Source organism: Aythya ferina (assembly GCF_964211825.1).
Source record: "Aythya ferina genome assembly, chromosome: 11".
Classification (NCBI taxonomy): Eukaryota; Metazoa; Chordata; class Aves; order Anseriformes; family Anatidae; genus Aythya; species Aythya ferina.
The window spans coordinates 13,529,783-13,547,147 of NC_140307.1; the positions used below are offsets into that span (position 1 = coordinate 13,529,783).

At 36.5% G+C, this 17,365-nt stretch overlaps 1 protein-coding gene across 7 annotated transcripts in view; it reads left to right on the forward strand.

Moving 5' to 3' along the window:
* Positions 1 to 17,365, forward strand: part of SCAPER (S-phase cyclin A associated protein in the ER) — a 241,245-nt gene that overhangs the window by 142,574 nt on the left and 81,306 nt on the right. For all 7 annotated transcript variants that reach the window (XM_084532001.1, XM_084532002.1, XM_084531998.1 and 4 more), the window contains 2 exons: positions 9,292 to 9,428; positions 14,483 to 14,548. In XM_084532001.1, the coding sequence (XP_084388127.1) occupies positions 9,292 to 9,428; positions 14,483 to 14,548 (203 nt within the window). The remainder of the gene's footprint in view (positions 1 to 9,291; positions 9,429 to 14,482; positions 14,549 to 17,365) is intronic.

Consider the following 17,365-nt stretch of genomic DNA (forward strand, 5'->3'; position numbering starts at 1 on the left):
CCTACAAGTAAAACCTGCCCAGACCAGTATAGCCTCATGTTCTCTTTTCTTTTCTCCTCTCCTGAGGAAGGGAAGATTTTTAGAGGGTTTGTATCTGGCTAGAGGAATGGAATTAGGCCAAGCATCTGTGGTCCAAATTTGTTTATGGACCTTTCATACCTGTTGGATAACTGGAGTCCATTCAATATAGGATCTCTTGGGCTTCATAATTCTGCCATGGATGCATTTGCCTAGAAGAAGCTGTCATGAGTTGTCAGGGAATTAGGAAGTTCTATCCATGATGCAGCTTGCAGATCTCTCAGTACTCCATACAGCGACTAGCTTTTTGTACTTTGAGCAGCAACAGCTTCTTGCATTTAATATATTATGAAGTGGTGTTTTTCTTGGCAAAAATCTACATGATTAATTGTTTATTGGCTGTGTTAGATCATTGCCAACAGCTGCACCCTTCCTCCTTTTGGCTTTGATATCTCGAATGTTCACAGCCAGCAAAAAAAACTACTGCTGGCAAGGCCAACTGTACTCCCATTTCCCCTTTCTCTTGCTTGCCCTTGCAGCCAGGTGACAGCATCAGTGCCTTCCAGCTTTCTGCCATGCTTTTCATGTCCAGTGAGCAGAATTCTCCCTCTCTTGGAAGAAACAGCTTTACTTTGCCTTCTGCTCCCACAGCTTGAAATAACAAGTAGAATGGTATTGAAAGTCACAAGAAATATCTGAACCTACTGTTCAGAACATTATTTGCTATATATTTTAATGGCAGGCTGTCATTATCATTGAATTTATGGGCAAGTAGGTGACTAAAAGTACAGTCAGTGTGAGCAGTAAGAATAGTATTTAGTTTGGACACACCGAAAAAGTAGTCCCTTATTTTTTAAAAAATAAATATTTTTAAACTGTAGAAGTGAGTGGGGAAAAAAAACTTTTATAGTGAAAGGTCAGTCTTCAGTTTTGAATGTAAAAAAAAAAAAGTTTTTTAACGCTCTATATGATTTTTTTTTTTTTTTTTTAATGCTCTACGAAGCTGGTGAAGGGCCTGGAGCACAAGTCCTGTGAGGAGCAGCTGAGGGAACTGGCATTGTTTGGTCTGGAGAAGGCTCAGGGGAGACTTTATTGCTCTCTACAATTATTTGCTCTCCTGTTTCTCTTCCTGAAAGGAAGCTGTGGGGAGCCAGGGGTTGGCCTCTTCTCGCAGATAAACAGTGATAGGGCTAGAGGGAATGGCCTCGAGTTGTGCCAGGTTCAGGTTGGAAATGAGGAAACATTTCTTCTCAGAAAGAGCAGACAGGTGTTGGGACCATCCCTGGGGGTGTTCAAGGAAAGGTTGGATGTGGTGCTTAGGGACATGGTTTAGTGGGTGACATGGATGGTAAGGGGATGGTTGGGCCTCTGATGATCTTGGAGGGCTTTTCTGACCTTAATGGTTCTGTGATTCTATACTGATCATCTAAAGCACATTCTAATATAGAAATGGAGTGAATAATTAAAATACTGATTTTGAGAAAATGTTGGAATATCTATTAATTTTTGTATGTGTTTCTGTGCATACAAAGCACTTGTCTTAATTCTTATGAATGGTAACAGGTAAGTACCTTCCTTATTTTGAATCTTTCCTGTGTTTGGGTTTGTATCATCACTTGTATTATAACAATATTTGATCTCAAACAATTATATTTCAGCATTAATGACTGTCATAGGCTATAACGTTGAAGATGTGAATTTTGCATTTGATATAACTCAATTTACTTCAGCATCTGTTTTCTATATTAAATACTGTCCTAAGCTGTGAGGAAAAAAATGAGACTATTGAGGAGTTCTGTTGAAGCATGTAATAAAATCGTGAAAAAATATTCCTGTGGTAACATGATTTAGAATTGAACCTTAAAAATTTCCTCACAATTTGGCAAATACATCTTTTAAGTGATTATATACAAGTAAGAAACTGTTCTTCCTGGCACTGGTAATAAATATCAAAAACCTTTTAAAATTATATTCTGCAGTTACAGAAAACTGTTTATTTTGAAACAGGTAAAGAAACTCTGCGAGTTAATCCGAAAGATATATATGGGCTTCAGAATAGTTGCTTATAGATTTGATAGAATATATGCCTTACGTAGCTTACAGTTGTACAAAATACTCAGTGTGCTGTTGACTTTTTCATTGAAGTGGTAAATGAATGACATCAATTAAGATGTGATCTAAGTTACTGCAAGTATTTCTTAATAATCTTCCTCATTTGTATTATTTTATTATTGATACGAGAGGAAAACCAAAAAGTGCTGGGAAGTTCTGAAGATCGAATTTCAATAAATAGCTAGTGTCAGATATTTTTCGAGTTGCCTTGGTCTGCAGAAATGGGTTAGAAAACTTACAAGAATGCCTTTTCTTTCCAAACTTGTGAATTCAAGGTTGGAAAGAATACAAAAATAATAAGAATAACTAGTCTTAGGGTATTCTGTCACTTCAGCTTCAGTCCTGGCCAGGACCCAGAAATGCAGATGGGAATGAGAATGAAAAGAAATAGAGAAAAAAAAACAAACTTTTCAGATTTTAAGAAGGTCATTTTGGCTCATTTTTTGGGGAGGTGGAAGTCCAATAGCCAAATGGATTTACCACTTATATGAATTGGTTAGCTGACACAAAATGGCAACATAGCTAATGAAGCACTGGGTCATTTTTCATATAAAATGGGCTATACGTTGGAAGGGTCAGGCTTTGACATGCATCTTGCTGTACAGCAGGATCTAACTGCAGTGCTGGTTTGTGGTAGCACAGGTCCCTCCAGAGCTTACAGAAACCAGCAGAAAATACATGATATACTGTCTGATGATCCTGGCAACTCCTGTCCTTGCCTGACTAGCTTCAGACGGGAGGATTTTCAGCATTTTCTTTCCCTGGCTGCTACTGCTACATATTAGGGAGAATATTGTGCTTCATGAGAGCTACCGTGGAGCAATGTGTGCTCAAGAGAATACAGGATCTTAATTTATGACTGCCCTACAGCAACAAATGCCAGACTATCATTTTTTCTCAGCTTGAGCAAATCCAGATGGCTTACTATAACATTGTCCTACCTACACAATCTCATCCTTGGCAGAATTCATAAGATGACAAGGCTTATTTAAAAAGAAAAGATAGGAAAAATAAGTGTTGGTGTTATGTTCACTCCTAATTTTAGAATGAGCAGACTTTTTTAGGAAGAATTCAGTTTGGAACATCTTCCATCACAATTTAATAGTGCTACTATAAATGTAGTTCATATTTTGGTTGTTTTCCGTAGTTTGGTAAGATTTTACCACTAATTTAAATATACTGACTTAAGATGTGTTTATTGGAAAATGTTTCTTTGTATTCTCTGTTTGCTATTTTTTAATGAAAAGTAGTGTCCCATAGTTTTTGAATACCTTGGTGGTGTTGCTGTGTTAATTTTATTCTTAATCTAAGAACAGGCTTTTTTTCTTGTAATGAAGCGTTTTATGTTATAATCTTCTGATGCTGGAAAACTGTTTAAGTACAGAGCTTACATGCTTTAAGTCAAATTATAACGTACATTGACGCACACAGCTCCAGACGTATGCAGCTTGGACTTGGCATCTCTTCTGCAGCCACATGACAGAATGTAGTCATATCACAGGAAGGGTTACAGTCAATAGGTGAAGCAAAATGAATAGACACAGATGAATATGGAAACATGAAAGAAAACAGTTATTGGCATTCAAGAGGGTAGCTTTTGACTTTTATGGATTATGATTAAGGAATTTTAAGTGAGGGTGTGAAAGAAAAAGTTGAGCAGACTGCAACTTTTTGAGATACCCAGTGTGTGAAGAATGAGAAAACAGAAAACTGGTTATTGGAGAATGTAATGTGGCAGTAATGGGGACAAACACTGTAGGTAATGTAGAGGTTTTTATGAACTGTCTTTCATGTGCAGAGACAGGGTTACGAAAAGGCTTTAGCAAATGAATAGCAGCCTTGACACAGAAGTGTCAAAGAGATTGGGTAGGAAAATTAATTTTTGGAGTTGCTTGTGTTCTGGTTTGACAAATACTGATATATGCGGCATTTCTTCTATCAAGGTCAGACTCATGGGTGGTGTTGCTGTAATCAGGACGCAGACAAGAGTATTGGTCATGTGAATGGGTATTGCAGGAAGAGGGAGTCAATTAGAAAATTTCTTCCCCATCTCTTGTATTTTGGATAGATCACCAAGATTCAGAATCCTGTTTATGGTGTGGTTTTCCTCATCCGGTCTAAAGTGCAGTGTACTCAACTGTGTAATGTCTCACCATTTTGTAGATTTGGTGCAGTGTTCATGGAAAAACTTTTCAATTATGTTTGTTTTGGAGTCTGAAAATTTTACTTGATTTTAGAGAATAATAATAGTAATTCTTTAATCCTTGGACTTGAAGCTTGTCATATAAGGAAGAGATTTAATTTGGTGTATAGAGAAAAGTTTGGTTATAAGAAGTGCTTCATCAACTATAATTTATCATCTTTAAGATAGGAAAAGAACTGGGTAGCTTTTCCTGTTTCAGACAGTTCAATGGGACTAAGCAATAACCAGCAAGAATGTGACTTCATGGGTGACCTTACTAGTTTTAGCTATATTATGGTTTTGGCAACTCAGTTTCTCATGGAGTTTGTAGATGAGGTCCATCTGTTGCATTTGGAAAGTGTCAGGATTCTCAATGACTACAAGTCAAAACAGTTGAGATGCAGGAAGAGGAGAGGAAAAGCAAAGATGCTTTTGGTAAATAATCTATTTTTATCCTCTGCTGTGTTGAGGCTGCAGTTTTACATGTGCGTTTCATGTCAGTTTCTATCACTTTGCTTGTAAATGAAGTAGTGAAATTTTGTACAGAAAATTTTATTTATTTTGTTTTAAAAAGATCTTCAGTGTTATATTAAAACTATTTAAAATCTGTAAGACTCAATTTTTAAAGACCTCAAATACCAGCATGCATCTGTACAGAGTACCATTAAATATCAAATTGTATGTATTTATCAGGTTACTTTTATGTATCATAAGCTTTAACAGTTAGAGAGTCTCCTCCTCAGAAACAGGTACAGTATACTTTAAGGTTTTCAAAAATAGCCTTTAATTTAGGTGAACGCATTCACTAATTCACCACGCTGGGGGGAAGTAGCAGGAGCATTTCTACTCTACTGCATTATCAAGGTATCACCATACAAGAATATACAGAGGGAATTGTACAGACCATTGTGAAGAAATATACCAGCATTCAATTCCTCTTTCCCTATTTTGCAGCTGTATGTCACAGTGTAGAACAGACCAACTTTGCCACTTTGTGGTGTAGATTCTTCTAGGTTGATGAAAGTTAATACCTTACTTTGCAGTATAATTGATATCAACGCTGCAAATTAAAGCAGGAGTTATCAAGTATGAAAAATGATGTCAGAAAGCTGATACTTAATGACCATCACAGCTCACTGGTGAGCTGTGGTTCTGTTTTTATTTTTGGAATTAAAAGAAGTTTAGCATTAGTAGTTTTCCTGGGTTAGTCCTATATTCTGCATCATTGTTGAAAGCAAAGCTTTTGAGAATCTGCGTAACTACTGAGATTGTGGTTTCTCGGTTTCTACACCAGCAGAGAAAATCACCTGATTTTGTGGTAGGTGTGAATACAGATCTTAATAGCAAGCTTTCATAAGAGAATTTGCGTAATACAGCTTTGCATTTATAATAGCCTAACATCTCCAAAGATTTGATGGTTTACTAGTATCTGAGGGTTTGAGGTAATTAACTGTCTGTCAGAACGTGCTCAGCATAGCACAGAATCAGACCAGTAACGTGCATTCATGCAGTCTGGAAACCAAACCCCAGAATGCCTCTATGGTGTGGGTAAATTAGTCTTAATATTTCTTACTGGATTTACTGCTTACTTGTGTAATACTAATTCTAAATAAGTAAAAAGCTTTAAGGAAGAAGTGAATAGATTACCTAGTTATTCTACATTACCTATATTAGAAATGAGAGAAAAATAACCAAAACTCAGTGATGAAATTGTTGCTTAAATAAAAGCATTCAGAAGATGAAGTTAGTTTATTGTCTAAGCAGTGTACTGGCTTGACTCACTTTCATACACTTAGAGCAATTACTTTTTTGGTACGTTAACTTGTCTGGCTGATGGTTATGCAAATCAAATCACTCATGAACTTAATTTGAAGGGTTGAACACACAGTACTTGAACATGGCTCAGGGGATTTAAAGGCCTTTCTTTTTGCAGATAACGAGTAGGACCTTTGTGATACCTGGGAATAAATATTTCTGCACTGCACCGAAGCACAATATTGGCAGCAGCCATCTTCCCAGACTCAAGTTGTCATTCAATGCTAAGCTATTAGTTATACATGTACTTGTTTCACACCTGAGTAGTGATCTGCCTGCAGTGATAGTCCTGTGCTTTGATCAGTACGCTGAAAAAGTGTTGGGCTTTGTGACACAAGGTGTTATTGCTCTAGTCCAACTTTTAGGAGCTGTATGTATGAAGTCTGATGTTAATTCAAACTGCCACACTTTGAAAGCTGAGAACTCTGAGAAACAACCTCACAAAAGTGAGTTCACGTGAACAAAATGGTTTGTAACCACCCTTTGTGCTATTGACAGCAAGACCTCTTTTGGCCCTCCCAGGCTGATAAATGAAATGTGGTTGTTGAATGCTGTGGTTCTCTGTGAGTCTTCTCTGAAGCCACGGATCAGACTGGGAAACAGATCTGAGTGTCTGCTGAGGGATACTACAAGGCTTTGTCTCACTCCTCATTTCTGCCTGTCAGAAGTCTGATGACAGGTTTGCTGTTGCTCGTGTGTAGCATGAAGACAGCAAGTTGACTGCACCTGAATGAGGACATTCTGCCCAATTTCTCACATGGTGTCCATTTCAAAGGGCAGTATTAACCTCATTTTGCTCTGGCTGTCACTCAAAGGATACAGCAAATAGTTTGAAGACCTGATGAACAAAAAAATCAGTTTCACTGTTGAACAAAGATATAGAACATTTCTTCTAATGTTCATGATCATTTTTTAAGTGTTCCATCACACCCATAGGATGTGATGTATTTAAACTGCTAGGAAACAACCTTGTGGAGGGGTACTAGTTCAGGGGTGCATGTGAATCCCATCTTGTTAGACTTGTTGAATAAGTGAACACCCTCAAAATGCCAGCAGCTAAGTACTGTGAAGCTTAGTACCTGATTAATATCATAATAGCTTGCTCTGAGAAAGTCTGTTCTTTTCTTAATATTGAAAAACTTGAAACCATCAATTGCCTGTGATGTTTGAGCCTCATGACAAGGTTTATGTTTGTCGTAAGGAAGTTTCAGTCAGTGGCTGCTGTTTTCAACTGGGGTATTCATCTCTGAGGAGACAGAAGTAACTTGGAGCTTTGTAACCAGCACTGCGTGTTAACGTATGCTTCTCTGAACTGGTTAAGAACTAACTCATCAAATGTTGGGGTGTGTTGCTCTCTTGTAATACTGTGTCATGCTTTAAGGGGGCAGCCTTCTGAGATACCTTAAGAAAGTTTTCCTTGAAGCACTTCTTGCTAAAATGATGTTGATAATATTAGTGGGGAAGAAATGTTTGATCTGACTAACGGGAAAAATTCTTATAAAAGCTTGTTGGACTTGCTGTTTCATGTGACTAATACAGTTTCCATTGAATTACTTGGATAATAAATTGGGGGAAAATACTCAGATATACTGGGAGTTGGACAGGGTAGGCAGTGTAGCCAAGTTAAAGGCACAGTTTCAGAAATTGCTTAGATTTTTATACTTGATTTCTTACGTCTGATATTCATTCGGTATTCATTTTGCATTCATATGATTTAAGATAGAAATTTCAATTGCTATTTTGACCAAATATATATTGCTAGGTTATATCATGCTCTAATGCTTTACAAAAACTAAAAGGTCTTTTTCCAAGAAATTTCACAAAGATTTATTTTGTTTTCAACAAGCATAATACTTTCCTGAATCAGTGAAAGGACCAGTGGAAAAAAAAAAAGTTTATTTTCTGCAAAATATTGTCTTTAAATTTTTAGCAGTTCAACTTTTACTTTGAATTTCAAGTATACTTTTAAAAAAAAAAAAAAAGAATAATGGCTTCTCATTGTGGCACTAATTTTCAAGCATAAGTTATCCTAATAAGCAGTGGTGGCTTATACTTCATAATGTGTTCAGTATTATTTAAAAAAACAAATATAACCCTTGTTATATTAAAATGTAGTAAGTATATTCTAGTAACTGGCATGAAAATATTTGCTTCTTGTTACTTGTAAAAATTATCGTGATAAAATTGGGTTTTGTAGCCACGTATTTTTCAGCTGAAATGAACTAGTTGAGGATGTTGTAGTGGTTTAAGTGGGTCACTTTTAATGTTTGTATCTTTAAATCAGTATAAGTTTCTTGCACTGACAAGGATCTGGAGTACACCGTTCAGAAGAGGTTAAGTTAAGTAATGCACATTAAACTGAAAAGTATGTCTAGAAGGACAAGTGTAGAAATTCTTCTGTGTCATTGAAAACTAACTTGATGCATTGAGTGCTTTGAGCAAATTTCTGGCTTGAGGGAACTGAAGAAAAAAAAAAGGTATTGAGCAGTTTACCAGTGTTTCTAGAGGTGTTGGGCATGTTTTACATTGTCTAAGTGTGCAGTTTCTGGGCAGCCTGCTGGTCACTGGAATTGTTACAAGGATTCAAGTGTCCATGCATGGGTAGCATAGGTCAATCCAAACTGGGGACAACTCCAGGGGAATAGCTTTTTCAGTTTTTCACATCAACATTAGAAATATTTATTTCTAAAGTAGACTTTGGACTGTATTGGGGTAACTTAGCTTGAAAGTACCTCAGAGTAAACGGGAATAAATGAAGAAGGGTAGTTTCTTGTTTTTAAAAGTATGTGGTCATCCTCAGTTAGGTACTTCTGTTCTAACCTTAGGACAGGCTTTTTCCTATTTTTCTGCAGATAAGGAGTTTAGTTTTGGAGAGTATGTAAAATAGTGAGGTAACTGCATTTTTCAGTTATTGTGCGCCACCTCTTCTTTCAAGTCTTGTTTTTTATCACTTGAAGTTTTTGTAGTTAGCTTGTAATTTTCTTGTGTATTGTTATTTTTCTGGAATATAAATAGAGGAAGTGTTTCTAGTGTTTAAAATTTAGTTTTATATTTATTAATTTTCTTCACTTTTTGTTAAATATTTTCCACTACTTATTTCTGGGAAGGTAATCTATAAACACTACCATGTACTGTAAGATTAAATATTTCAATATTTTCTGCAGGAGCACCTGTCATTAAAAAAATACATTGTGGATATTGTGATTGAGAGTTCTCTTCCTGTGGAACCACTGAAAGAAGGAGAGGAAAAGCAAAAAAATAAAAAGAAAGCCAAAAAGTTAAAAGCACGGATGAACTCCAGGTAGTAAAAGCTATTGTTTTTTTGTTTGTTTGTTTATCTGTTTTAAGTTTTATTCTGAACTTTACTTCTTGTCCTTTAGCATGAGTGCCATGGAAGGCTTAAAAAAAGAAAAAATAAGTTATTTGCTTTGGGAGTGTCCTGAAAATAATACTGATGAGCCTAATTTATGGCCACTTTCTCTGATTGAGAAAGAAAACTGAATATCGATCTGGAGCCCTTGGTTTCACCTGTTAAGAGCTTTTCTCATAATTGGATGCCGGTGCCCTGCCAAAACCATAGCATCTTCTAGCATACAATAGCATGTTTAAATTTGTGTAAACCATGCCTATTTTTCTTTCTAGCTATTGATTTTTAAATGAAGTATCAAAGAAAATCAATAGTAATCAACAAATAGAAGTCAGCCTGCTGTAGTGTCAAATCCCATGACTAAATTTAATCATTTTTTGTTGCCTGTCACAACAGAAAGAAAGTTAAAAATATCTTAAAATGGAAAGTGAGTTGTCAGACCTGTAATTTGTTATTAGCTTAAAAAGTGACATCTCCAAATCAGTAAGATATGCAAGATGACATTATATCATGAACTGCAGTGTCAATCTGTAGCTGAGGAGACCCCAACTGAAGTAAATACTTAACTAAATAATATAATGTATTTTTAGATTTATCTCTTAAAAATACTTCTCAGCTGGTAAAGTGTATAGTTACAAATATTCTCTGTATTGTTTTTAAGCAGGAAGCGTTGCAGAGTAGGAAAAAAAAAGTATAGGTTTTTAGAGCAAAAGTAAAAATGTGTTAGTATATTAATAAAGTCAATAATGATACATTAATTTTCAAAAATACAAAATTTTACAATTTTTATCATTTCTGATTTTTTTTCCTCTTTGGATGATCAAATTTAGTGTCTGAACTTCACATTTGAACACACTGTTGAATTTGGATAATACATTCTTGCAGGTTTCTAATTTCTCAGGGTGGATTTTTATTCATGTTACCTGTTGAATTAATGCAGGTATTGGGTCCAATTTTAATTGTTTCTCAAGACCTACTTCTGTTGAATTTAGTCAAAGGTTTGTCAGACCTAGGAGTAACAGTTCAAATAATAGTTTGTTATTGGCACTGGGTGTTGAAAAAGGGTTTTGGAACATTTTGAATTCTGATGTTTCAGACTGCTGGGTGAGTCAGCATAGCTGTCATAAAAATTTTAATTAAAGCAGACATCATTTTACAAAGATGTACTAATGAGAAATACAGTGGATGTTTCAAAATCTAGGAGGAATTAAATTGGAGAGACATGAAATTTACATTTTTTAAGCTTGTTTTTAGTTGACTAAAGAGTGACTTGACTTTTCATTGCTCTCCTTGAAGAGAACATTAAATTGACGATTTCACCATGAAACTTATGTATACCATGTAACATTGACAAAAAAGCTTACTAATAAAGATGTCCAGTAGCAAAATGGAACAAAGTTTGTTCTATTTCAAACAAAAAAAAAGATGAGGAAAAATAAAATCCATTTAGGAGATTAATTTTAACCATGCGAGGCCTGCCAGTCTTCTACAGTTAGTATAATTGACGGTTGAGTAATAGTAATAGGCCTAGTAATGACAACTACGGCCTTGGATGCTTGGAGGTTTGCTGTAATCAGAAAATGATAAAGCGTTATGTTATGTACTGCTGCAGCCTCACTTGAAGTACTGTGTGCAGGTTTGGGCACTACAATATAAGAACGACCTAAAACTATTACAGAGCTTCCAATGGAGGGCTGCAAGGCTGGTGAAGGGCCTAGAGTGCAAGGCCTGTGAAGAATGCCTGAGGCCCCTTGGCTTGCTCAGCCCAGAGCAGAGCAGGCCAAGGGGAGGCCTCATGGTGGCCTGCAGCCCCCTCGTGAGGGGAGCGGAGGGGCAGGCGCTGAGCTCTGCTCTCTGGGGACAGCAACAGGACCCGAAGGAACAGCATGGAGCTGGGACAGGGGAGGGCAAGGCTGGATATTGGGAAAAGGTTCTTCAGTGAGAGCGTTGTCGGGCACTGGAACAGAAACCCAGGGAGGGACATGGTCACAGCACCAAGCCTGCTGGAGTTCAAGGAGCATTTTGACAAGGCCCTCAAACATAAGGTTTGATTTTGGGGTGGGCCTGTGTGGAGCCAGGAGCTGTACTTAGTGATCCTTGTGGGTCCCTTCCGTTTGGGATATTATATGATTGTTAAAGCAGTTAAAGTAATGATCTCACAATTACAATATGAAACGCTAAATTAAATAATTTAGAGTGTGTCTACTATGTTTCTGCTCAGCAATCTGAACAGTAATACAAGTAGATTGCTGGGAGTTACTGTACAAAATCAACTGAGACCTTAAATGGAATATATGAAGTCCCTAATAATTTATTGTGGGTGGTTATCTATAAGCTGTGTTTTAGCACATATTTGCAACTATTCCTTTTCTTCTAAAGAAGTAGTGGTAACAAACCCTCCTATACCCGATGGCTTGAAATTACACATTCATTTCCGTTCCAAGGAAGCTGTGATATTTAAAATTTGAAATAACTAACTGCATTAAAATAGGTCCTGTTTCTCTCCTGAGTTTCTTGCTCCTAAATCAATATAACAATATGAAAGCTACAAAGGGCAAAGGTGAATGAGGGAACAAATTGTCATCACTGGGTTATTAGATATGTTGAGAAGTTTTGTTAGTCTTATTAATAATATTTATAACCCTAAGCTGTTAAACTGATGCCATAGTAACAACTGATATATAGCTAAATAAATTATCTCAGGTTAACACGCATGTGCTGCTATGAGAAGAATACTTTGGTGCCTGCATGGCAAACTGAGGCCTGCTGAAACCTAACCCCCAGCAACAGAGGTGGAGTTACCAAGTAGGAAGTGCATACAGTTGAGATAAGCTCTGCAATGGATTTAAAGCACTTCTGTCATGTTCTTTGGTAACAGATATTTTAGGTGATTATTCATGTTTGACTGACTCGTCTGTACAAAACTCAAAGATAAAATATGTTGTTTCTGGCTAAGAGACAGGAAGGAAGGCAAAAGGTTAATAAGGGAATCTCACCTCCATGTTTAATACTAAATTCACTTGTGATTAATAGCTTTATTAATGATCCACAAATCAGAACTAGTACTAATGTAACAGTATTTGCATGTGGCAGAAGTTGTTTAGGTTAAGCAAGCTGAGGGAAAATTTGAGTAGCTTTGGAAAACTTGATCTTGGGTGAAGAGAGAATATAAAGAAGTGTGGAGTATATGTATCTGAGAGAAATAGTGAACTATTTCTGAAACTTTTAGGTTTTAAATGAGCACTCTCAACCCTAGGAACAAAATGACTGTTACTTACAGATTAGTAAAGACGTTTGAACAGTTGCAGTTACAGCCAAAATCAAAATGTCATGTTGCTGTGTTATGTTGATGATTTTTTTTCTAAAAATGACGTAGAACATTGTCTCACCTAGCTGAAAGGACCTTGATAAAGTAGAAAAATACAGGAAAAGATTATGAGGTTACAAAAAAAAAAAAAAGCTTTCATGAAGAGAAGTTGAAAAGACAAAAAGGCTGAGAATGTTTATTTTAAGAAGTTGTGAGGAAAGACCTGATACAATAGTAAATGAAATCAATGCTTAGGATTTATTAGGAATTAAATCTTTACTAAATTGGTGTTTTGTAGTGGAGCAATAAAACACATTTCCCATTGGAAGCCATTGGCAAAATCTTGGATTCGGAAAACAAACCACCAAGAAAAGAAAACAGTTGGATGTTTGTAAAGCTAGCAAGAATGCCAACTAACAATGGTTAATGTTCAAAATACTTAGGAAATTAATACTAAACAGCGTTTTTATGGGTCAAAGTTGACCTGAAGCAGATGCTTTCTGCTTCTGTCTTGAGGGACTTTTGGCAACTTCCTCTGGGGATTCTTATGGGTGCCACTGGTAGAGACAAATCACTTATCTGGTTTAGTCCAGCATGACAGTGAGGTTTCCTTCAGGTGTGGGTACAGCTTGCCAAAGTCCTGACTTGTGAAGAGTTTTCCCAGCTGTGAATGAGGTGCTACTCATTCATCTGAGAACAGAACCTCAACAGACTTGAACAGCAGTTCTGCCTTAAGGCTCTAGAGGTCTGTGTTGTATCTGTGAGGTCTTCATTTCAGAAAAAAAATTGAAAGAGCAATTTCAATGGATCAAATGTTTTTAACATCCAGATGCTTTTAGTGTCTGCTGGATGTTTTTTCACAAGGCTCTGGCTCTGAAATTTTATTTTTTCCCTTGTCACTGTGGTGTGTGGTTTAGTTTTACTTCATGAAGTTGGGGGGATGTTATAAAGTGTTACAGGATTACCACTCCGAGTCCTGTTTTGGTTGATGAGCTGATGATGATTTTCACCTGCTAGTTTAGGCTGGTTGCAGTCAAAACAAGTGGTGAAAAAGAAGTCCTGTCTCTGTCTTCCTGCATTTTGGCATATGGCCAGTGTAAATAAGATTTTAAGTGTCTAAACAGGTATGTGATTATAGGTCCTGTTTCCATTTCTAACAGTAAAAGAGCCGTTAGTGGAAGTATTTATTTCTGTGCTGTATGCCCAACAAGGTTCATACCGTTATAAAATGGGCATTAATTTCATTAAAAATACCTCTATAGCTGTAAATAAAACAAATAATTTGTTAATTATAATGTCTGTGTTGTAGTATTCTGATCTACACCACCTGTCTAAATTACTAATATTTTCATTAGATGAATGAGTTAATTTTATAATGAAGTAAGTTTCTACAGTTCTTTCCCTGTTATTGTATATGGTGTTTTAACATTTGTCACCATACTGAAGGTCAAATTAAATCCACCATTTGTGTACTAATGTTATACTAAATAGTATTAATAAATATTAGTTGTTAGTGACTAGTAGTTAAACATCTGTATGCATTATGGTAAGGCAGAATTGTCAGAAATGGCATGACTTATTATGAAACAGAAAAATTGCAAAGGCTAGAATTATCTTGCTGATATTCCATACGGTATGCTTTAGATGATAGTCAATAAATGATTAATATTTCTTCCTCCAGGGCAAAGGAATATGAGAGTTTGATGGAAGCAAAAAATGCCGTCTCCGATTCCCCATTTAAAGCCAAGTAAGCATTTTACTTTACGTATTTTAGACTTTTTTTTTTCCCTGTCTGTAGCAGAAGTGCTTCTGAAATTTCCAGTGGAGGGTGGTAAGGTTCCCATTCAATATGGGATGTACTGTCATATTGAATTACAGATAATTCCTAACATGAAAGGTCAGATGTTATAAATGCCTTTTTTTTCTGGAGGCACTGTATATCTTAAACCATGTAAGATACAATAGAAAGAGAGCATGCATTATCTCTTTATTACCTAGAAGCAAGAAGGACTTAGTACTTAGTACTCTTCAACCAGCTTAGTACTCTTCAACACGGATTGTGAAAGTTCAGTACTGGAATTATGGAACTGAAAAATTTATGTGTTTCCCTTTGGTCAGAAACAAAGGTTCATATGGTGAACCCAGGTATTTTAGTGCACAGGTGTCTTAATCTGACATTGAGCTTTGTAAAGAGTAGACTATTTATTGTCAAAGATAAGGCACAGATGAAGGCAGTGGATGGTAAAATTAAAACAAGCAATTATCACTGACAGATTTCTCTTCCTTAGGATGAAACTGAAAATTAGTCAGCCTTTTCTGTGTGATTGCATTGAAGCTGTTTGGCAAAAGATGCAGAATATTTGGATTCCAAAAAGTTCTTGACAAGTTTTTTCTTGCCAAAGGTTTTAGAGGAATCTGTATAGCTGTGGTGTAAGTAGGAATCAGTTCAAAAACTGAAAAGAAGTGGAGATGCCTGATCAGTCTTTGCCAAATAGGGAGGTTACTGGTAGAATTCAGCAGTCGTACAATGTTCAACGTAGTCACAAGGACTTGGACCAGAGGGCAAACAGTGAGATGGCACGGTTTAACCACTTTGTGAAGATACTCAGGATAATAGGGACAAGAGCTGATACTGACTAATAATTTTGAAGAGAGACAGTAACAAAGCAGTAAAGCAGCAGGTGAAATTCACTGTATATGAAGGGCTACACAGTGTCGGGGACACAGGAACTCAATGCTACCTTCACATATAAACTGATGGGCTTTGAACTTACGGAAGTGATACATAGTTCCAAGAAAATACTAGCTCCGTACTCCTAGCAGTTAAAGCAAATCCTTTGTTAAAATTATTTAGACAGGTGCAAAAACAAAATAAAGAATGTCATTATGTACAAATCATCTACATCTTTTGAATGCCATGTGCATTTCTGCTGCTTTATCTCAGAAGGGATATACTGGAATTGTTGAGAATTCACAGAGAGAAAGAAAGGAAACAATAACTTCTGGTATAACTTCTCTGTTAGGGACTAAGTACTTCTCATTCTGGAGAAAAATGTAATGGCGGGAGGAAGTTACAAAGGAGGTATGTTACGGAGATCTACAAGGTCATAAATAGTATGGAAAAGATGGGTGGTGACTGATTGCTGTCCCTCCAAGGGCCAGAATGAGGGAGCATGGGATGAAGATCAGTGGTTCTTAGTGCTGTGTGTAATTAGATATACGGAACTCATCGACAAAAAGATGCTCAAAGTTTACCTCGCACGCATAGCAGTTCAAGGACACCACATCCAGCTCTAGATATTCCTAAACTGAAAAATGGGGGGCAAGAAAAGGATTAGTAAAGAGGATTGTGTATGTTTACCCTGTTCTTAGTTTTCCTCAGGCATCCATTTACAGTTCTTTGTTAGGGTAGCAGACGGGTGGTAAACCATTCCTACAGTTGTGCTCAAGAAGTCTGTGGAAGGTCAGTCAGGCTGTAGTGGCTCAACAGTTGGATTTAAATACCTTCATCCTAAAATGATGACGACTTTCTGGGTTGGGGATGTTTGTCTTCAGGATGAGGTAATAACCTGTACCAGATTCTGTATGTTTTCTTGTTGCTTCCATCATTTGTAAATTGCTGATACACTTGAAGCTAGCGATTTTTAGAAGTTCCTATTGTTTAAGATGTTCAGATCCTTTCTTTTAGGCTCCCCTGGTGCTTGTATGACTAACATGTAAGCAGGATCTTTCACGTAGTCTTTTTAGTAGTTTTAAAACCTGCTGCTGAATCTCAGTATGTGTTTTAATCAAAAACATTGCTGAGGTTTAACATAAGAAAATGAAACATCTCCACCAGATGGCACACCTGCATAAACACATTGGGAAAGAAGGTTCTGTTGGCTTTGTTTCTTAATTATCAGCACTTCAATTTTCAAGATTAATTTCATGGTGGATTAGGACTTCTAAATTTGTAGCTTCTATGTTTTGCTTTTCTTTGCTACCAGAAAATAAAAACATTAGGTTCTAGTTGTCAGCAGAAATGTGGTGTGTTTGAGCAACTGACAATACTGAAAAGCTGTAGCTTTTCCATGTTAGTTTCTTTCTGACTTTTGATTATCATCAGTGACATGTTTTATTCAGTTGTTTCAATAGCAGTGCAACAGAAACTCAAGCAAGTTGTTTTGTTTGTTATATCTTGACTAATTCTCAATCTATAGTTTTTATTTCTCAGTGAAATGCTAGGGTACTTTCAGGCAGAATCTTCTGTTTCACCTGCTTTTTTTATTGCCTTCTTTTGTTACCTCTGTTTTTGGAACATCCTTAACTTTCCTGCATATTCTCAGTATCTGAATGGAGTAGGTGGTGTAATATGGGGAGGTTTCAAATACATTTGTGGATCCTTCTTTTGGCTGCCTCCTACCTTTTCTTTATTTTCTCAGTCAGTGGATTCATTTTTCTATTTTGAAACCAGTGTCACATTTATTCTGACATAATCTAAAAAATAAGAAATATGAGAACTGAAATGTAATTACAACTAAGGACTTAATTTGCATGTTGCACTCTGAGCACACATGTCCATAAG